Below are 23,038 nucleotides of genomic sequence, written 5' to 3' on the forward strand. Positions count from 1 at the left end.
AAGCAATATTAATATGTAATTCATGGATGAAAAGAAAAAGGAGCTTTTATTGCACCCAATTAAACACATTGGTATAAGTTTGCTTTTTGAAGAGTAAAAGACCTTTACAAAAAATGGATGGCAAGCCAGATCAGGACAATTTTACTTTTGCTGCCATAGTTAAGGTCAAAAATTGAAGGCCTTGCACCTGCTGTTTGCAAAGAGCACCAAGGAAAGCTTTCTTCTCATGGCAAATTGCAGGCGCCACCACCAACAACATGAAAAGAAACAAACGTCCAACTTACAAACTACCCATAATTAAGAACGGGGATGAGACAACGAAGAGTGAGAAAAATCTGCCCCTCGGAAGATAAATTCATCCCTGAAAGAGTTATCATGAGAAACAGGTGTCTCCACTGAAGCTTAACCCCAATCCTTGTTTCCACAACAAGCCAATTTTTTCAAAATCCAATTATCGGAGGGACAGAAAGTGAGGTGAAATCTTCTGAAGTACAAACACCACAGGGATGTTAACCCTTGCTGTGCTATCCCTAGATAAACAGAAAGATAGATAGATAGGTGGATGGCTGGAGTTAAACTTATAATGTACTGTTCTGATTTATGAACAAATCTATAGAACTTATCTTGTTCATAACTTGGGGACTGACTGGGTACAGTCATCTTTACAAGGACCTTTATACCAAAATAAAGGGACCCAGGTAAAAGCAGACTCTTCTACAATTCCACACTGACTGAGAAAGCACATTGCACACATCAATCCAAATATTCTTTCCTGTTAAGAAACAAATATCTTACTTTGAAGCCCCCTTGATTGCATCAGTCAGCATATCCCTGACCCTGGTAAAAGAGAGGAAAAACCAAGAGGCATTAATTCTGAAATTGTATTATGGCACTAGTATGGATATAAAGTAGAGTCTCACTTATCCAACTTTCGCTCATCCGACGTTCTATATTATCCAGTGCAGTCTGCCTCCCGTCCAGATCCACAGCTGTTTCAATACATTGAGATGTTTTGGTACTAAATTCGTAAATACAGTAATTACCACATAATGTTACCTTGTACTGAACTGCATTTTCTGTCGATTTGTTGTAAAACATGATGTTTTGGTGCTTAGCTTGTAAAAACATGTCATTTGATGTTTAATAGGTTTTTCCTTAATCCCTCCTAATTAGCCAACAATTTTGCTTATCCAATGTTCTGCGGGCCCGTTTATGTTGGATAAGTGAGACTCTACTGTATTGATGAAAACCTTGATGTCCAACACTCCTAGAGTGTATCTACACTGTTGAATTAACCATTTTAATTGCTATGGCTCAATCTTATGGAATTATGGGACCTGCCAAATTGTGGTGGTGTCTCTCCAAACAACAATTCCCAGGATTCCATTGCATTGAACCTTGGTAGTTAAACTGCACTACTTCTACAATGCAGATGTACTCCTAATCCAACAATCAATCCACTATGTCATACCGGCTCTCCCAATATCCAAAAATCTCAGGGTGGCTTACAATAAAGTGCATTTAAAACAATACATAATAATAGCAATTTTAAAAGGCTAACCGTAACAACAATTAAAAAAACAAACTAAAAATATATTGACATTCACCAGTTAAAACCAGACCATGGGAAGTAATTTGAACCCATTTAAAATAGCATCAACCACAGTACATGGGCAACCTAGATAAAATCAATTAGGCTTTTTATTGCTAAGAAGGTTATGATTCTTTTTGCACATGTACACAAATAAATGGAGTTTGCATGCAACAAAAATAAACAGACCTTTCTGTCTACTAAAGGAAACCAGTCATATCTTGAAACCAAATTGAATTAAGTGTGTAGAAAATGCAAGAGCAACAGAACTCTCACAGTGCCGCAATAAATTAATTGGGGCTTTTACTGGAAGATAAACATGGTGGGTGGACTCCTGATGTGAATACATATGTCTACAGGTGTAATGATTTTCAGCTTTATAATTAGTACAACAGCAATAGCAGGTCAAATTCTAATTGCTGTGGTGCCTTGGATTATGAGTTTACCCAAGTTTCGTCTTCCATTTCAGCAAGGAAAGATAACCCTTTTCTTTGTATGTTTCAAAGTGGGAATAATGCAGCCTTAATGACATTGTTGGACTACAAGTTCGAGGAACCCAGAATAACAATGGGATCTGTAGTCCAACCACATCTGGAGGGTGACATCACCCCCACTCCTGGTTTACATGATCAATCAAATTACGCATAGTAATATGTATTAGACTGCATGGACAAACTCATAGTGCATAGTATAATGCTTACAAGGGAGACTTTTTCAATAACTAATCCATACATATATTGAACACTTCTATGTAAGAAAGGTAAGCCTGAACATCACTATCGCATCAGTGTTGTGTTTTAAAAGAGTCCTTTCCATCAGCATTACTCCCTTGAGCAGTCAAGGAGCACAGGAAACAAATGTTGCCCATGGTCATAATTTTCCAGCTCCCAGAAGAAGAAGAAAGAAGAGCTACTGGTTAGTCAATAAAGTCATTCTTGCCTACAATGCCTTGACTTTGCTGTTTCCTTTTCTGGCAAAAGATCCTGTCTGGTTTTCATCATTAACACTTATACAGTCAGGGAAACCTGCAACATCGAACCCTTTGAAGTGCCCTCCTTGCTCTTTCCTGATTTACCCACCACCATTTCGAGTGACAAGGAGCAGACAGGCGTTCATTCCTTTCCTTACCAGAGCCAGGCCGTAAATTGTTTGTATTGCACTTCTTCGGGTCCCTCTTTTCCATGCTTTAACTGCATCTCCAGCTCGGCTTGCCTTCCCTTGTAGAAATCACGACATAAATCAGCAGGAGACCTTACATGGGTAGCAACCCAAAGATTTCTATAGGGAACACTTGCATTACAGATGTAACCTTTCCCCTGAGGTCCTTCTACAATCAAATCAAATTGCCTTTGATGGGCCCTTCTAGCATAATAAATTGTGTGTTGAGTGATGGCATTTGAGTTTTTACTTTTGGAGGATGCATCTATACCTCAGGTCTAGATAAAATCAATAGTACCATTATTTGCCGTTCATTGTCTTTGTGCTTAACACCCTTAGACATTCTGGACATTTCGGCAGCCACGTGAGCTTCGGAATTGGAATCACAACAGTATTGGGAAAGTAAAATAGCACTGAACAATTTGGTATGTGATTTGTTCCTTTCATACTTCATCAACACATAATAGCTAAAAACAAAATGTACAGGGCCTGTTGAAATGCAGCATAAATGTTTTCATAGATTGTGTCTCTAAAATCTAGAAGTAAGTTTCCAAAGTAAGCACAACAGAGAAACAGGAATAGGAGTTTCTTTAGAACCTCTTCAAAATGGGGCACGATGATCTAGAAGTTAAAACTTGCTGTTTTTTGTAAGCTTTGTAGAAAGGTACATTTTTCAGTCATTTGTCATATTTATATGATATATTCACTAAGACCATGTGATACTAAAATGAATTCCAAAACTCAGTTAATGCTTTCTAAAGATAGGTTCCTACTACAGAGAGAGAGATTGATTTATGGTGAATTCACATTATTGATGTGTTTTCTCCAGACTGTGAGATTTGGATATGTGTTGTCTTAGTCTTGTGATTAAGGTAACATATGTACATTTTAGGGGATGTTCCAACTGGAAGCCCCCCATGAGGGTCTTCCTCCGGTGACAAACCAAAATGTCAACTTGGAAATACCTGAAGAGACTCAGAAGCGGAGTTGGCACATCAAAATACAATCTGGCAAAATGGCACTACCTAGAAGAATCCTTCACCTTGTGCGATTGTGGAGCAGAACAAACAACTTGGCATCTGTATGCTTGCCCACAATGCCCTGCATCATGCACAGAGGAAGAATTGTTTAAAGCTACAGACAATGCAGTCACTGTTGCTCGTTTTTGGTCTCAAACTATCTAGCAGCTTGTGATCCCTTTGTTTTATCAATTTTAGACAAACTATTGTATCGGTTTTGCAATGCTTTTGTCACAAAATAAAATGGGGATGTTCTAAGCCTACTTTTGAAATTTGATTAAAATAAATTCAAAAACAATCTGGACCACTTTGAATTACCCATAAGAACAAAGTAGATTGATTAATAAATCCAGCCATAGCTGATTAAAAGTTACATATTTGTTATTATTTTTAATGTGTTGATGAATGAAATTCAATCATGTTTATTCAAAATCTGAAGGTGAAAGATGTTACACACTCGATCCTCAGGTCTCATCTTGTCATACTTGTGTTGAAATGGTAAATTCTGAGTAATACCTAGATTATCAAAACCATGGTCATATATATTTCTTGTCATGCACCTTAAAACAAAACTATTTGAAGCTTTTCTGGAGCAGATACATATACATAAATTCAGTCTAGACATAGGATTCTGTTCAGTTGCACTCAACCAGATTTCTACTCACACTGAGAGGTTTCCCCTTGCTCCCCTGTGGATCTGATACTGAGTGTCCCTCATCCCTCCCACATAAATTACCATGGGTGAGTCAAAAAGGGAAATTTCATGGCATGAGTAGAATCTGTTCTGCTTCTTGAATTCTTAACCAGATTTGTTAGTTGTGATGTCTGAGTGTCTGATTGATATAACTATCAAATTAATCAATTTCAAATTAATCAAAAATTTAATTTGAATTATATTCAGATTCAATTTGTAGTTGATTTATAATTTAATTTTATTAATAGGACTCGTACACAACTTCATCTGCAACTAATTTCACAGTTTTCATGTGAGAACTAATGTATTTGGGAAGCTATCAGCTGGTAGGATGACAGACTGCAACACATTCTGAAGCAGACAAAAATCAAAGCCCACAACAACGCATGTGAAGGACGCAGAGAGAAATCAATTCTTCATACCTGTAAAATGGCATTATATGCCCTTTCCATAAATCCTGCCCAGGAGTGAGGCAACAGCAGAGAGCGGTGCCACTCTGAAGGCTGAATGTTTACCTGAGTTACCAAAGAAAAAGGACTATTATATGAAAGGATAAAACAAAATAAAGGAATTCTTTAAGTCACCGAGGCATGAAAACACATATAATTTATACTTAGATTAGGGTTTAAAGCAATGACTTCCAATCTCCATCTAGATGGGGTAGGTTTTCATTTCAAAGAATTTCCCATAGAAAGGGAAGCTGATCTAAATCACTGCACAACTAGTTCTGAAAACCTTGTTGACTTCTGGAGGGCTGCATTCCAACCATCCTAGAAAGCAAATTACTTTCGAAACTGAGGCTGTGGATATTTCTGTGGAGTAAGTCCCTCTGAACTTACTTTGGAGAAAACATGCATAAGATTGAAAGAGGGGAAAGCTTTCAAAAGTAGTTGGCATCTCAGAAAATCTCAAAATCTCAGAAACTTCTCTGGGTGTGCCTACAGCTTCTACTACAGTTCTCATAGTAAAGCCAACTTCTTTAATCTAATAGATCACACTGAAATTTGACCATTAAAGATATCAAATTCATTAATAGTTTTCAATAGTATCCATAACATGCCTTACAAAGTTCAAGACTTTATACATTTAAGACAACATTTTCTTAGCGTCTAAGAACATTAATCAAATCACATTGAGACTGTATATGAAGTTATCAAATGTTGCCTAACTGAAGAAATCCAGAAGCATAGAAATTTGGTGGAAGGTATTTTTGGAAAAAGAACAACAGAGCTTCAGATTTCTTCCTTTCAAATGTTGTCATTATTACAGCAATTTAAAAGAAAACCATTGCCCAGGGTTGTTTCTATTTGCAGTAGAACTTCAAAGCCCAAAGCTTAAAAAAAGAGCACTGTAATTAAAATGACTGCTGTGCATTGTTATGTCTCATAATATTCTATGGCAGGCAAAAGAATTAGCTTTTTGTTTCTGGTGTCCAATTATTTCTACTGTTGGCTTCAACTGAAAACATTAAAAGTTGTCATGACAGCCATTTGGAGCCTATTAAAAACAAGTTATTAGATCTCAGCAGTTTCCAGAACAATATAACTTCAGTACAGTATCTTCTGTTGTGCTAGTTATTAAAAAAAACAAAGGGAAGTGGGGAAAAGAATAAAAAAAAACCACCAGGATAGGTAGTTTCTAAAAATTTTCTTCTTGCCATATTTACATGAAATGTAATGTAAAATAATATCCAGCTGTTGTAATTTGTTTATTTATTTGCTAAATCAGTTATAGTCTACTTTTGGAACAAAAAGCTGTTACAATCATATACAGAAAATATGAATTTTAATAACACGTAAAAAAATAAAAGCAATAAAAACAATAAAAAAGAATAAAATTAGCTACTAATCTTTAAAAATCATCAGGCATCGAGCAGAACTGACATATATTTATAATGAACAATAAAGGGATAAACTGGCTTCCCTGGAGAAGGAGATCCATTGCTGAGGGGCTCACACAAACAGCCATATCATGCAATTCTATCAACTTAACTTCTCTAGATGAATGGAACTTCCAACACAACCTCTAAAAGGAATTATAACACTGGTCACACACATTTGGGTGCCCCACATGTTAGTTTCTGGGTATATCTGACCTGCTGATTCCAGAAATGGCACCAATTTCTCCCTATCAGCTCTAGTTTTTGAGATACAGAACATATGTTATATACTCATCACCAACAGCTCACCCATAGAAAACCATGATAACACAACTCCTTCCACAGTTGCTCTGAAATAAACAGTAACTCTCCTGATATTCAGGATATACCGTCCTGTACCAGGAGATCTTCCATTCAGTTCAAAGCACAAGCAACACTTTCCCAGTTCTCCAAAAGGCTGTTTTACTGACTATAATAAAAAGTTAATTAGGGGCGATCTAAAAGAGAAATGAAAGCTTCTACAGATGGTTCTTAAGATGGAACTGGGAGAGGCATAAAAAGTTTAGAGTTTAAGAACTCCATGGCTCAATGTTGTAACACGAAGCGATGGCTGCTTTTGTTGTTTGCAGGTAAGATCTGGCAGGGTGCCTAAAACAGTTTAGTAATACACATATATGTGTCATATAACAAAGTAAATGTGTTCATGGACATTACTTCTTTGACAGAAGGTTAGTGCTACAGGTAAAAATAACATGAAGGGAATTTGGATCGCTTCCTGAAGCACAAAATGAAGAGCATTCGACATGTTTCAACAAACCTTTTATCCAAGAGCAACAATGTGTGTACAGAAAATGTGGCAACCTGATCAAGTAAGCCTTGAGTAAGTAAACATAAATATTTTGGACCAGCTTTAGAGACAATCTGAAAGCTTATTTCAAAGTATACTCAAAGATAAATATGTTAATCATTTATTAATATGGGGCATATGAGTCCCTTAATCAAATGCCCATGGATATGGATGCTGTACCAAACTTGGTGAACTTGCTTTACTTCAAGTCCAGCATGTGGCTTTAAAGGGTTCTGGCAACACTACTTAAGAAACACAACTCTCTCAAAGATATTCTTGACAGAACTTGAACATAATTTTTGACCTACTGAGATCAGAGATTAGTGGCAAATCTTTATTTTCTTTTTTGTTGTTGTACAGATCCTTTCCAGACACCCCCAATCTGAAAAGATCTTCTGCTAGTTTCAAAGGCACTCTGTCAGTTCTTATTTACCAAACAATAAAACAACATGCTAGCACTTCAGGGAGGGTTAAAAGATGAGCTAAGCAGTCTCTCTTGAACAATTAGGAATTGCAACTTCAAACAGAATGCAGTTCATTGAAACCATGTTGCATTCCCTCATAGGAAATGAATCCAAAATTATGTGAGAGATGTCTTACATCTTGATCTATTTTTTTGACAGATACTATAACTGGGAGAGTGTTTAGAGTAGAGCTTTCCAAATTGTGTACCGCAACATGTTAGTGTGTAGATGTATCAAACTAACCTCTGAATCTATGTGAAATAAGCAAGAAAGAAATGAAAGGCTTTCATGAGATTTGTTGTGTCTCCATACATTTTGTGTATATGTGTGTCCATATACCTTATAAGGGATTAGTTTAACCTCTGGTTTGCGAGTAAAACTGAATTGCTGTGTTGCAAAATAACGCATTCCTAAAAGCATGTCACTAACATGAAATGTTTGCAAAGCTCTGGTCTAGAACACTACTTCCAAGGATATGATAACTACTGTCTCAGTTTGGTCCAGGGAGAAGCATACCTGTTGGCTCCCTGAAAGTGGAATACACTACCTTGGAGTATAGTGTAAGTAAATAAGTAAGTAACTTTATTTTTATACCCCGCCACCATCTCCCCAAGGGGACTCAGGGCGGCTTACATGGGGACAAGCCCAAAAAAATCACAGATAAAAACAACAGCATTAAAATCAATAAAATGAAAGCATAATGTAGTCACAACAACCTCATCATAGAAACCTAAAAAAAATCATAAAAACAATATTATGGCTGAAAACAGGCAGCTTTTAAAACAGAGGCTGGATAGCTGGATGAGCTGTGTGTTCCTGTATGGCAGAGGGCCACACTGGTTGGCCTTGTAATTTCTTCCACTCTATGATTCTGTTCTATGATTCTATACGAGGATCTTATGTATCTGATCTGCACACCCTTTTGTCTGCACTGACCCCAATTCAGATGTTTATCTGGGCCAAAGATCTTATATCATAGTGAAAAAAGTGAGCCAGTGTATCCCACAAACTGGCACACACAACCCAAAAGAATATGAGACAAGGATATTCAATAGAAGCCTTTCTTGACACATGGGCTCTTGCAAGCAAATATGAAATAAGAACATACAGGCTGTCCCCGAGTTACAAGTATCTGACTTACAAATGACTCACAGTGAAGAACGGGGGTGAGACAACAGGAAGTGAAAAAAAATCTACCCCTCGGAAGGGAAAATCACTCCTGGAAGAGCTGTCATAGGGAAAATGTGTTTCCACTGAAGCTTTATCATCAATCTTTGTTTCTACTGGGACAGAAAGTGAGGTGAAATCCTCTGAACAGGGACACAGATAGCAAAACAAATGTCACAGGAACATTTACCCTTCACTATGCTATTCAAAGCTAAAAAATAGACATTTATGCCTGAAGTAGCATTTTAAAAATGTACCTGTTCTGACTTACATGCAAATTCAGTTTAAGAACAACCCTACAGAACCTATCTTGTTCGTAACTTGGGGGTTGTCTACATGATGTTTACATGTGCAATATTTTAATGGTTTTAATTTGTATTTATATGACTATTAATTTTAGTTAATTATGTTATGTACTGCTTTTGGAGCGATCCGCCATACCACGGGGCCAATACCGGGTCCTTTTGGTGGTCTCCTCTTGAGGAGAAGACCCCCTTTTGGACCGTCGGCTGGCCCTCCCGGTTTCGCTGTTCCCCTCTGTCTCGATCCACAGCAGGAAAGGGAGCCTATGCTCTACCCGATCAGCTCCATCGCTCACACACTCTAGCAGAGTGTGTGCGTCTCTCCGCCATCTTCATGCACCCGCAACTACCCCAGGGTCCATTCTTTTTGCCACCCCAAATGCTTGGACTGACTTCCCAAAGATGCCAGCGGTACCTATCTTCAGAACTGTCCGAATGTATGATGGTGCATTGATGGATCCTGTGGTGTATAAAAATAATCCTGGACTCACTCAGCATAAGCTTATTCTCTCAAGCAGCTTTATACATACATTGTTTCAGTGTTCTGGTGGTGTGCTCAGCTTCAACCCACATATTTGGATTTCTTTTATAATCCTCATATATGTTGAGCTCCTTTTAAAGGCATGGACATCACTACAAAGCTAAGCCAGGTTTTCGTTCCGGGAATGTTTAACATTCTACAAATGTATGATATAGGGCACAAGGAAATAATATTTCAAAGACGAAATATGTTTCAAATTAAGCATTTTTAGCATTAACCATTTCAATAGTCGTACCAATGCAATATCATACTATTTTAAAGATTTTAAAAGGATCTCACACTGTGTGTGTATCTGTATCTATCTATATAAGTATTTGTGTGTGTGAGAGAGAGAAAGAATGAAAAAATGATTTTTTTTAAAAAATCTGCTTATAATTCACATTTTTGTTTCAAACTACCAATATGTTAAACGAAATAGTGGGAATATAAGCAATTCACAGGGGAAATATAATAACACATCCAATTTTCAATACAGGTCTTATCTAACCATGTTTACTTGAAATACAATTTTCCCCCAACTCTCTATTCCAAACAATAATTATATTGTATTTTCAAAAACGATTGTTCTTTGAAGTATTTCAGCTTTCAAATTAAAAACAAAAGGAAATGCACTGGGAAAATGCCCTGAAGGAAGTAAAAAAAAGTAGGTGGGTGTGAACATACAGTTATATAGTAAGAAAGAAAAGAATAAAAAAATACATATCTGTACTCTTTGGGACATGGAATAATTTTAGAAAATGGAAGTCACCTGATTCCAGAAAGGTGGAGAGCTTTTCATTTTCTACTGAGGCTCATATCCCTTTAAAGACAAATTATTAAAGATTGAGAAGGGCAGAGAATAACTGAAGCCGGGCTATCACTTTTTCTCTTGCTCTCCCTCCTCTTGTAGTTTAAATTTGCTATTAATTCTGGCACATACTGAATCACTTCTGCCAGAAAGTGAAACAAGTGATTGGAGAACTACATAGAGAAGTGATTGGAGAACTACTTAAGAGTAGAAGAAATGAGTGGCAACATGGTATAGTATTTGGGTGTTGGGCTATGGCTGTTGCACTCCAGAACAAAAACAATACCCTCTGACTTTAAAACACACCACATGTTGAGTGAAAAACCAATCCTTTTTATTGAAGCTGTGTAAAAATAGCCAGTAGAAAGAAATGCTTGTAAAAATAGGAAAATTTCAAAATGTAAAAGATCAGTAAAAAAAAAAAAATCAGTAAAACGCAGTAATTCAAAGCAATGTCGACAAAGATATAAAAACAATCCAAGGAGTATTTATCCAGATGGGAATCAACAGGTTGCAAAGATAATCCAGAAGGTGCTAGACCACAGCAAAATGCTAAAAATCTCTATAAAAACAAGACCCCTTGAACAGGATTTCCAAGGCACATGAACATGATTTCCAAACGATGCCTGATCTAACAGGCTTTCCCTTGAAGAAAATCTTATATCCGAAACCCCAAAAATTGGTTTCGTTTTCCCCCACTCTTGTCTCTTATCTGACAAAGCCTTTCGGAGCGATGTAAACTTTGAGTTTGTTGTTGATCCTGACTGAACTCTAGCCGCCTATTTTTCAACTCCCCTTCTGGCTGCTCATTAAAATTTCCAGGTGTCAGATTGTTTTCCAAACTCAAATCTTGAGAGCTCACAGAAAGAAGAAGTAAACCATCATCCTTAAGCCCAGCAGGAATATTCTCATGAGAAACTGCCCTTTGCACTGGGGCCTCTCTGTCATTGTCTGCATGAAAATCATTGACCAAACCATCTCCATCTTGCACCTCAGTCTCAGCACCATCATTTCCCTCATCATGTCCCACATCAAGAGCATCATGATCCTGAGCATCATGAAACACAAACATAGACTGATTCCCAACACTGACTCTGGAGAATATAGTTTAATTCCCCGCTCAGCCATGGAAATCCACTGGGTGGCCTTGGGTGAGTCACATACACTGGACCCCATGATAGATTGCCTTAGGGTTGCCATAAGCTGAAAGGGTCTTTAAAGCATGCAACAATAACAGTGTTTTTGTGATTGCAGACTAAAAATATGCTACAGAAGTTTAAAAAGAAGGGACAGCGAAAAGAGGGCTATTGAGATTAGGGCAAGGGTTGCACATGACACAGAGATGGGTTGCCCAGTCTCATGTTATAGATAAAGTAAGACTGACTCTTGGAACAGAGAGAAATTTTAATGGGAGTCACAATTCTTGCTGAAATTTACCATTTCACACTTCTGCAAATATAAGATACAGTTTTAAAACGTGAATGCTTGTAAATGCATAAACTAGAAAATACACAAAAGTCCACAGTGCTCTCTGGATGTAGGTGAACTATAACTCCAACACTCAAGGTCAATACCCACCAAACTCTTCCAGTATTTTCTGTTGGTCTGTGTGCCAAGTTTGGTTCAATTCCATCACTGGTGAAGTTCAGAGTGTTCTTTGATTGTAGGTAAATTATAAATCCCAACAACTACAACTCCCAAGTGACAAAATCATCTCCATTTCTAAGGTGAAGAGACAGCATTGTCTGTAGATGCCTCCAAGATCATGTTGCCAGCCTGACAGCATGGAGTGCCATTCCCTTCCCACCGGGGTAGTGCCTATTGATCTACTCACATTTGCATGTTTTCGAACTGCCAGGTTGGCAGAAGCTGGGGCTAACAACAGGAGATTACCCCACTCTGCAGATTAGAACCACTGCCCTATCAGTCAGCAAGTTCCTCAGCTCAGCAGTTTGACCTTACTACCTTAGCTCTGTAAATGTCCCCTTTTTTCTGTATTTGGATTCCTCTTGCTATCATTATCCTGCTCCTCCTTCTCCTTCTGTGAGACAGCCTCTTCTCATATAATGCTTGTAAGTAGTCTGACCTATAGTATCATATCCCATGCAAATAAGGATAATGCTATGACTTTCTATTTAAAACACTAAAAAGTAATCATTTTTTTAAAAAAAAAATAAACAATGTTTAGTAAAGAACCTTTATCACTGTTAATACCATTAACACATTATAGTAAGCCCTCCATCTTTCTAAGAATATCTAGATTCATCAGCATGACTCTATAGCCAGGTTCCACTGTACGATGATCACAGAATTGTGCTGGAGGTCCTACAGATGCCGAGAGAAGTGTTCTCTTTAGTCATCTCCAAGTTGTCCAGCACAACTCTATAGGCAACTTCCAATGAAGAATCTAGAGAAAATATATTAATCAAAGCCATGAATAATGAAATCTACAAAAGGTTAAACCCACAGACGGGGAGGGCTGCCTGTACTTCCAAGTTCTTTTCTATCTTCGCTGAAAAGAAGCAATAGCAGCTTCCAAACTGACATAATGAAACCCAAATACAAAACATCACACCTGCTGTGACCAGATGTGGTCATCTCCATTCTTGCCAAAGTAATGTTCCCTAAAACTGAAACTGCCTTTTCATGTTATTGTAACGGGAGTGAGGAAATGATTGTTATCTCCTCATCCAGCAGAAAAATTATACTGCATAACACAGCTATTAGATACACATTTCAGAAACATATTTCATGTGAATGACATACTTCTCTCACGCTATTTTCTCAATTTACTTTATTTCTCTCTATTACATATACACACAACCATACATATACACACATACATCAGTCTCAGAGGTAACAGAGGTGTGTGTGTGTGTGTGTGTGTGTGTACACACACACACACATACACATGCATACACATGCATATTTTGGATTTCTGCCAAATCCAAGTGAACAAAGGAATGAAAATGTATTACCAGACAAAACAGAAATCTTGGGTTTATGAAAGAATATATAGATAGGCACATCACATTTTAAAAGAGGAAAAAATAAACACTTCCCCCACTGTTACAAGAACAAAAATGTTTTATTCTTGTTACTGTTATGAAGAAATAATGCTGCAAGAAAGAAAAGAACCTAATTTTAATTTCATTTAGTCATAGTGGTGAGAATCCAGCTGTTTTGGGGGTATGGCTATTTGCAACACTTGAAATTATGTCTACTATCACAGCTAACATAATGTAGTATTTTGGACACCTGAGAATGATTCCCTTTTCCATCACGGAAAACCACTGGGTGACCCTGGTCACAGTCTTCCAGCCTCAGAGGAAAAGTAATCTTCTTGATTCTCAATGGCCTGCAATACAACTGCACACACTAATTGGGTTGGGATATGGTGAAACAGGTTTTCCTATGGATTTGCTTCTACTTGGATAGTAATCAAATAGTACTGTGGGATTATTCCTGTGGCCAATGAACAATGTGTTACTGGATTCCTCTGGGTTTTATTCCTTGCCTCCTCAAAAAACTTCTAAAGATATATATGGAACTGCTGAGATAGGTTAGCTAGAGATGTGGTCTGAGGTGGCATGAATATAAAGATGACCTCCCAATAGAAACCAGAATGGCACCATCCCTACGGGCCTTCTGCAAGCATGTCAAAACATTCTTCTGTCAACAAGCTTTTGGGAAAGGGTAAGGGGAGGGTCTGAGGAGTGTGGGTGGGATGGGGGGGGGGTGGTATATTATTATTATTATTATTATTATTATTATTATTATTATTATTATCCTGCCCTCTCTCCCCAAGGGGACTTAAGAGTGGCTTCCAAAGGCAAAAAAGATAAAAATGGCAAACATTGAATGTCATGTGAATAAAAAATAAAACATCAAAACAAACAGTTAAAATACTCAAATTAAACACAGAAACACAATAAACCATTAAAACATCTAGGCTAAAACAAATACATCAAAAGGCATCATGACACTTTGAACAGCTAAAATCTGTACAATATAACTCCTCAATAAATTAGGGGCGACTGTTGTCGATATCATTAGACGAGGTAAAATACTAATCTTCCTCTCCATATGCTAGTGTGCAAAAGTAGGTTTTTAGTTGTTTCTTAAAGGAGAGAAGTGAAGGAGCTGTTCTAATTTCTTTAGGAAAGGAGTTCCAGAGGGAAGGAGAGACCACTCTCGTTCCCACCAGCCGCACTTGAGACAAGGGTAGAACTGAGAGGAGGGCCTCCTCCGATGATCGCAGTGTCCGAGCAGGTTTGCAGGTGGAGATGCAGTTTGTCAAATAGTCTGGGCCCAAACCAATATGTGTTTGAAGGCCATTTTAATGTATTTGCTGTATTTTAATCCTGGTTTTACCACCCTGTTATTTAATTTTTAAAACTTTTGTATTGCTCTTTTTAAACTGTTTAGTGTGAATAGATGTTAGCTACCTTGAATCCCCATGGGGAGGAAGGTGGGATATAAATAAAGATAAAGATAATGATGACGAAGATAATAATTCTCTTCCACCTCATCATTTCATTTGTACAGGTGAAACAGTTGGATCATCATCGTCTTTCTATACCCAGATAATTTTGGATATTGCTAGTCTATAACTTTGCTTCCACTTCATCATCAAGCCTATCATTCCCAGATGGGTATGATTGCCTTCCAAGTGTAGGGTCTTGGTAGTGGGTCCGGCGGTGACTGTAGAGACCTATTCTGAATCTGCATGTTCTTTCACAGTAAGGGCATTGTTTTTCCAGATGGAAAGTGATCCCAACAAGGGTTGGCTTGACACACATTTCTCTCAACATGTTTCTCCCTTTCGCCCTCCATTCGTGCCTCTTTGAATTCCACAGCACTGTTGGTAACAGCTGACCTCCAGTTAGAATGCTTGAGGGCCAGCACTTCCCAGTTGTTCTTGCACTTATAAACCAGCCATTATCAGACTTGTCTAGTTATGTCTAGATGGAGATGATAGTGGTAGTGATCAACACTTAATAGCAATTCACTGGGGAAGAATAAAGTATAGTAACAACCAGAGCTATAAGACTGCCAACATGCTTCTAGTTCTGTCTTTCGAATGGAGTATCCTATAACATACTGATTCTTTGTAGCCTGCTAAGTTTCCCTTATGCTCTGTTTATCTATGTTTGTTTTTAGCACCAAGTTCCTTCATCTTATCAATAGAGCTTCTGGAAATTTCCATCCTTAGCAATAAGGCTTCCAGTATTAGGAATGTCTACACACTGTGTCCCATAGATCTCTTTGGAGTGGGCATACCAAGATGATAGCGGCACCACTGTTGACTTCACTACTACTTCTACTGCTGGGTTAAACAAGAATCTATCAGTGCTGGATCCAAGTTTGGCAGCACCAGAGCCATTACAGAGACTTAATCCAAAATGGATTGGCCAACTCCAGTAACAGTAGATTCTCTGGCAGGCCTCTATTTGCTTCTATGGGATGTTCACTCCCATGTTCTAGCCCAGCTCTGGGGATTTAAACCATTTAAATTCTTTACTCTGAGGAATGATTCGTCCCATACTGGATGCTCTCTTGCTCTCCCTGGCTTTTCTTCCAAAGGCTGGTGCACAAAATGTCCTGTGGCCACTGACATTATACCTAAATGAACCACACCACAGAATCCTCATGCAGTTGTCTCTTCTCTGTGTTCACATTAATTGGGGAGACAGATTCAACTAAGAAGATGTCAATTACTGGCCAGAAAGCAAATTTAATGCATCTATTTAAGGATCTCTCTTTCAGACAGCCATTTCCCTTCCATGCAATAAAAGCCACAGATATACATTATGTTTGTCACATGGTGTGAGTCAAAAACATAAGTTCAATTCTGTGGGTTGTTTTTTTTTAGTGAAGCAAATCCTTGCCACAAATTACTAGGCAGATCCAAAAACTTTCCACAAATACAGCATACATTCAGTCTTTTATTGAGACAGAAAGATCTTACTATGGAGCTTGATTAAAGGTATACGCAAGCAATAAAAACATTTTCAAGAACAGAACCAAGCCGAGAACTCCTAGTCAAACACACCCCCTCATCCTTCTTTAACAAGACTTCCCCCCACCCCCATTCCTCTTCCTTTCCTCTCCCTGCCTTTTCTGCAACCCAAAATTCTGCTATGGAAACCTTCACATGAGAACATGAAAAACCGCTCCTGATTTTACGGATGCTCCTGCTTCCCTCTGAATAGGCACTGTTGAATTCTGACCAATCTGTTTTGTATTTGGGGTATTTGAAAGAAAGCTGGTTAAGCTGAGCTTGAATAATGGAAGTGGCCACTGTCTCACCATTTCTTTACAAAAACACACGAGAAGACAACTCTGTGCTACAACATAGGAAGGACCCAACTCTCAACAGCCCTAGCAGAGATAATAGTGAGGTATGCTGGGAGAAGGAGTTAAACAACTCCCCAAAAGCTACACACTCCGCTCCCTTCAACCACAAATGAGCAGTCAATTATGTAGAGATGGAAAAGCACAATTAAGCAATGCTCATGGCCTGGTTATCTCTACATTTTATGGCAGCCGGGAGGGGGAACTAATAACATCTAGTTCCATTCTAAACAATGCTAGAGAACAATAGAAATTATTATATATAATGTAATGTAATATTTAAAATATGTCATATTTAAAAAAATCAGAATCGCTTTTGTCTCATCTACAAAGTACTGTCTTCTTCAAGGAGATAAAATGTATGACGCCTACTTGATCTAAAATCAGATCTTCAGCCACTTTTTCTTATCCTGCCCTACAGTATACCTTTACGTAAAAATAAGCAGATAGGAATCGCAAGAATGATTAAATGGAGCGCCATTCCACAGGCCTGACTGCTTGCCTTCTTCATGAATATAACATTATCCTGAAGGCAGCCTTGCTACATACAGCTTTTAATATGGTCTCTTTCCAGAAATATTTTCATAAGAAAACCTCAGTGGCACAGATGCAGTGTTCCGACTTTGCCATTATGTCACAGATATGCCAGAAAAGGTAATTTTAGCTATAGTACGCAACTATACTCCATCACACTTTGGGAGAAAAGTCCACACATCTCTTTGTGTTCTTGCTTGCTCCTTTCCTGCCTCTCATCCTGCTGTTTGCAGCTTCCAAAACTCAGCTGCTGTCATAGCTATTAATGCTATGTTTACTAAAAATATCTGATAACAAGATCTCACGTATATTTCAGAATGATTAATTGGATGTTCATTTCTGACTCTCTCTGTCTCTCTTTCTTTCCTTCCTCCTGTCCCTTACCCTCACTCACCCCCACTCCAGCCCCATTTGTCATAAGAGGGTTAAAGCTTCAGTTTACAAAACCTTCGTACAGACAATCAGCTACATCAACGTAATACCCCAGGGTGCTGGGAACAATTAAGAGATATGCTGTGTTATTATTACAGTAACAAGGAGGTAGAGGTCACTCCCCTGGGTTGCTATCCCCTAATTGTTTTTCAGACAAGCCCAAATCTGACAGCACTGTAACCAGATTAGGCAGAGCTGTTAAAAAGAGTTGAAGGGGAAACGCCACCTTTGATTTACACCAATGATCTTCAGAGAAAACATTTCAGTGGAGAGCACATTTTTATTAGAGGTATTTATATGTTCCATTCTCCTTAATTGTTCCTCACAGCAAGTTTACTTAATTAAGAGTAAATTACAACATCACACAGCTTGCAGCTACCATTCTCTAATTAAAATAAGCAAATGCAAACTCAGGTTGGGGAAATGAAAGGGCAGAGAAGGGTTGCACCAATAGGAGGAAACTCAACAACGCTTACCTCGTGGAGGAGAGCCGTTAATGTCTGGTGGAAATTGCGTCCCCTACTGGCTAGAAATCGACTGATGGGCTTGCCATCCTTGCCCACATGGATTGGAAGGTCGTAACTTAGTAGCATGCCAGCTAAAGGGAAACAACACACATTGATTTAACATACTTGCAAAAGCAGAAAAAAAACCCAAAGTTTGCAAATATTTGGGACTGGATATGGAAGCAATTTGGAAATTCAGAATTTCGGGGGAAAGAGGGAGAAACAAACTACAAATTTATAGTTTCCTTTTCATGATATAAACTATAAGTAGTAATTGAAGCCCTCAGTGGCACACAGCAAGTTAAAGCTCTGAGCTGCTGAACATGCTGACTGAAAGGTTGGCAGTTCAAATCCAGGGAGCAGGGTGAGCTCCCATTGTTAGCCCCAGCTTATGCCAACCTAGCAGTTCAAAAACATGCAAATTTGAGTAGATCAATAGATACCACTCCAGCAGGAAGGTTATGCTGGTCACATGACCTAGGAGGCATCTACAGACAATGCCAGCTCTTCAGCTTAGAAATGGAAATGTGCACTAACCCCCAGGAGAAATCTTTACCTTTTAGTAGAAAATTAAACTTATCACTGACTCTGTAATGTTGTCAGAGTTCCATTCAACAATTCCCATAAAAAAATCTACTGCAGCAGAATTAAATTTCCACTAATGAAATAAGAATTTGTCTTCTCGGTAGAAAACAGCTCCACTATATGAAAAATGGAAGTGGTCATCATATGTTAGGCAAACTTGGTCTGCTGTCATTTCTAATCACAATTTGCCCCATGCACCTGCTGAAAGCAGTAGTATACGGTATTTGAAGGGAAACATGTTGTGCAGTTAGTGAAGATGATATGGGGAGAGTAAGCTACCATGAATGGCAAAAAGGAACAATACAATTTCAGTGGTACCACATCGTTTCTGGATGCCCCATCCCAGGAAGGCTCATATAAATTTATTCAGAGACTCTCCTTTTTCTCCATACTTTTAAATCTTTCTGTAGCTTTGTTGTCAACAGTCAGAATATTGGACTGATCTCAAACCCCTACTCATTCACAAAACTCACAGGGTGAATTTGAACTAGTAATCTAACTCAAAGAGTTGTGGTGCAAATAAAAGTGTAAAGGAATCATTCACCAAGATCGTTGAAGAAAATGAGAGGTATAAATCTAATAAACAAACATATGGCCTTGTTTAGGCTGTTAACAGAGAGCTGCTTTCTCATTGTTTTGTAATAATTACCTTATGTATTATACTGCTGATTTTAAATTATTGTTTTCATCTTGTTAGCTGCCCCAAGAACACTTTATTAAAAGCTGGCAAATAAACATGTTTAAATAAATCAAAGCAAGAAGAGAATACGCCTTTCTGTCATTCCAAGACATTCCGCCACACAAAGGCCTGATTTTTGGCCATAGCCAAAGGCACGCCTTTGGCAAGCCAGTCAAGACATTTCTTTGCCATCAGGTATTCAGGGGAAGAAGAGGGGCACACACTTGGGAAGTTGTGGGTGGGAGTTGGAGGGGATCTTTAGTCTCAAATGTAAGTTTACTTGAGTGGCTATTTTTATTGTATCTTAACTGTATTTTAAGTTATTCTCCGTGACACAAATATTTAATTGTTTTACATTGTTATACTTACCATGTTTTTAATGTAATTGGGCTGTGTCATGTTATTGTAAGCCACCTTAAGTTCCAATCAGGATAAAAGCATGGTAGAAAAAGAGATAATCATCATCATTATCATGACGCTAACGCACCTGCAAGGCCAGGTCTTAGCCCTGGCTGCTTGTTCCTCTCATACATTTTTAGTATAAAATTTGGAACACCCAATACAGTCTTCCCTTGGTCAGACTGAACGGCACTTCCACGGAGAGCAGAATGGTATATTCCACGGGGCATGTTGGCCATCTCCTGTTTCACTAGTGATGCCGCAAACTCTTCAAATGCTTTAGCAGGAGGGTTGAAAACAGGGAGCGAGGAGACAGAAAGAAAACAAAAGGTGATTGACTGAGGAAACCAGAACCACCCAACCCATGTGGAACCACAACGATTATATGGGAATGTTATGCTAAAATAACTGGTAACTCCATATTCAGCTGACAGCTCCAAGGTCATGGTTTTTGTAACTCCTGAGCAAGCCTTCACAACTCCGCATTCACCTCCCACTCAAAAATGTCACCTCAGGAAACCTTCAATAAATGGTGTCAGATGTTCGAGCTCAGAAGAAAAAACAAACAGCCAGAGCTGTTTTATATGCTGATCAATGCTCCCTTTATTTGATCGTTGGGCTGAGATCACATGTAGAGAACAAAAAGTTGCAGAAGTGACCTTCACCTTGGCAAATGCATCACCCCTATTTATGTCTACATGAGGTTTCTGACCATGAAAAATGAAAACAAAACCCTAGCTCCCAGAATGGATATTGAAAATTCAGCAAACACAGTGAGAAAGATTGCTCCAAGTCTTTTAAAACTGGGACTTTAAAACTATAGACAAGCTCACTCACTGAAGTTGTAAAGAATTATCACAATGTTTTTCCACTTCTGAAGCTTAACTGGAAAAATTCAGGCAACACAGTCTTATAAGAGGTCTAAACAGTAATATCTGGGTCCAGCTACTCAAGATACGTTACTCTTGACAGTCTGTTGGTGACTTTTTATTATGGAATAAAAGGTCATCAGTGTTTAGTTTTGTTCCAAAGATGTGGGAGCTGTACAAAAACTATTTCTAATAATAATAATAATAATAATAATAATAATAATAATTTTTATTTATTGCCCGTCTTGCCTCATATAAAATAGCGTATAGTAAAATAGCATATTTTACTATGCCAGATCAAATAGTTTGGAAAAGCTATGAACCTAGATCTCCTTAATCTCATCCTAGCTTTGTTACCTGGTACAAATTAACTTGCATTGATAGTATTGATTTTGGAATGTCCACTTAGAAACAGTTTTAAGGAAATAATTTCCTTAATTTGCAAGTGAAATAATGAAATAAAAATGCCTAATTATAAACTATTAATGTAACATACCTGGCAAAACAGGAGGGGGAGTGAGCAATAATAGTTTGATATATGAGGCACCAGGAACAGAGAGATCCACCTCTTCTTCCTCGTCCTCCTCTTCATTTATGTCTTCCACTTCTTGATGGTCTTTTACTGGCCTTGTCTGCATGAACAAAATGGCCCAAAAATTGTGCAAGGATTTCATACAAATGTTTGTTAATGACAAGAAATCTTCTACATGAATATATATATATATATATATATATATATATATATATATAAATTTTGGAGGTGAAAAATAAGCTTAAATGACTACAGAGACCATTGTCTTTATCAATTATATATCCATACTGTTTCCAAAACAAAACTGCACGGAAACTCTTTCAGCTCAAGAGTTCAATGTGGACTGAAAGATTTGGACATCTGTGAAAAAGAAAATACTAGAATCTGACCAATGGGATCATCTAAGAATGGTGAAAGCATTCCCTGCTGGCCTCATGGAGTGCTCTTTATTGATGCTCTTTAAAAAAAATTCCCCTGTTTTAGAAGTCTCCAGGACCAACAGCTTTTGCTTGAAACAGGTTGCTGCAGACTGTTCCCTGAAGTTCCTCCCCACAGATAAAAGCCAGAGGTGGCCATCTGAACATGTCCACTTTATATTTTGTGTTGTTTGTGTATCTGTGTGTAGTGGGGGGTTTTAATCGTCACTGATATTGCACAAGTTGCCCCCCCCCCCCCAGTTACACGAGGGCCCTTCCACACAGCCATATAACCCAAAATATCAAGGCAGAAAATCCCACAATATCTGCTTTGAATTGAGTTATCTGATTCCACATTGCCATATATTCCAGTTCAAAGCAGAAAATGTGGGATTTTATTCAGTTGTGTGGAAGGAGCCTGAGAGACACAGGAATTGAGGAAAGTAGAGAACATTCCCCACTTTTCTGTATTCTACTACATTCCCCACCATACATAATCAAATTCATTTCTATTCCCTGACACAGTGAGAGCATCTAATTATTCCTTACTGACATTTCAGGAGGGTTGTAAAACTTTGTTCTTTCCTCAAAGCTTTAGTTGAACTGATCTTTTCCCATAAAAATGCTTAAGCTATAATGTTTTGATTGCTTATTTTACCTAATAGCATTATTTATACTAGTGCATCTATATAAACATTATTCTGTATTGTTATTTTAGCTGCCTGGAAACGTGATATAAAAATATGGAAAATTAAAATAAATATTCTCTCTAAAAGCTACAACAATAATTTTGGAACTTCGCTCCTCTACTTTTCCCTGATCAATTACAACAATGATGTTATTGGCAGGAGCAGAATATAATGCACAAACCTAAATAAAACCTTTCTGAGTTTACGTTTTTTTTCTCACTTTTCCCAAATAAAATGTATGACTTTCATTATTTTGTCCTTTTCCATTTCTTTGGGGTTTTTTTCCTGACAAATATGAATTTAGCATTTATGTTTAAAAGAAGGAAGATCTACCTGTTCAGGAAGATGAAGGATGGTGTGTTCTTCTGAACCAAATTCAGAGAGAGATTTGTAGGCAGCAGTGGCTACAAGAGGATCCTAAAGAAGGAAAATGTGATTGTCCTATAAAATGTATTCATTTGTTTATTTATTTACAGTATTTATATTCCGCCCTACTCATCCTGCAGGGGACTCAGGGCAGATTACAATGCACATATACATGGCAAACATTCAATGCCATAGACATACAACATATATAGATAGACACAGAGG

At 37.9% G+C, this 23,038-nt stretch overlaps 1 protein-coding gene across 2 annotated transcripts in view; it reads right to left on the bottom strand.

The window, feature by feature from the left end:
- FOCAD (focadhesin) overlaps nt 1-23,038 on the bottom strand; it is a 147,167-nt gene that overhangs the window by 48,667 nt on the left and 75,462 nt on the right. For both annotated transcript variants that reach the window (XM_060762447.2, XM_060762446.2), the window contains exons 18-24: nt 22,781-22,864; nt 21,307-21,442; nt 20,030-20,218; nt 18,249-18,370; nt 4,885-4,977; nt 2,720-2,808; nt 796-837 (exon numbers count right to left, since the gene is read on the bottom strand). In XM_060762447.2, coding sequence (XP_060618430.2) covers nt 796-837; nt 2,720-2,808; nt 4,885-4,977; nt 18,249-18,370; nt 20,030-20,218; nt 21,307-21,442; nt 22,781-22,864 — 755 coding nt within the window. The remainder of the gene's footprint in view (nt 1-795; nt 838-2,719; nt 2,809-4,884; nt 4,978-18,248; nt 18,371-20,029; nt 20,219-21,306; nt 21,443-22,780; nt 22,865-23,038) is intronic.

This window comes from Anolis sagrei, chromosome 2 (genome assembly GCF_037176765.1).
Source record: "Anolis sagrei isolate rAnoSag1 chromosome 2, rAnoSag1.mat, whole genome shotgun sequence".
NCBI lineage: Eukaryota > Metazoa > Chordata > Lepidosauria > Squamata > Dactyloidae > Anolis > Anolis sagrei.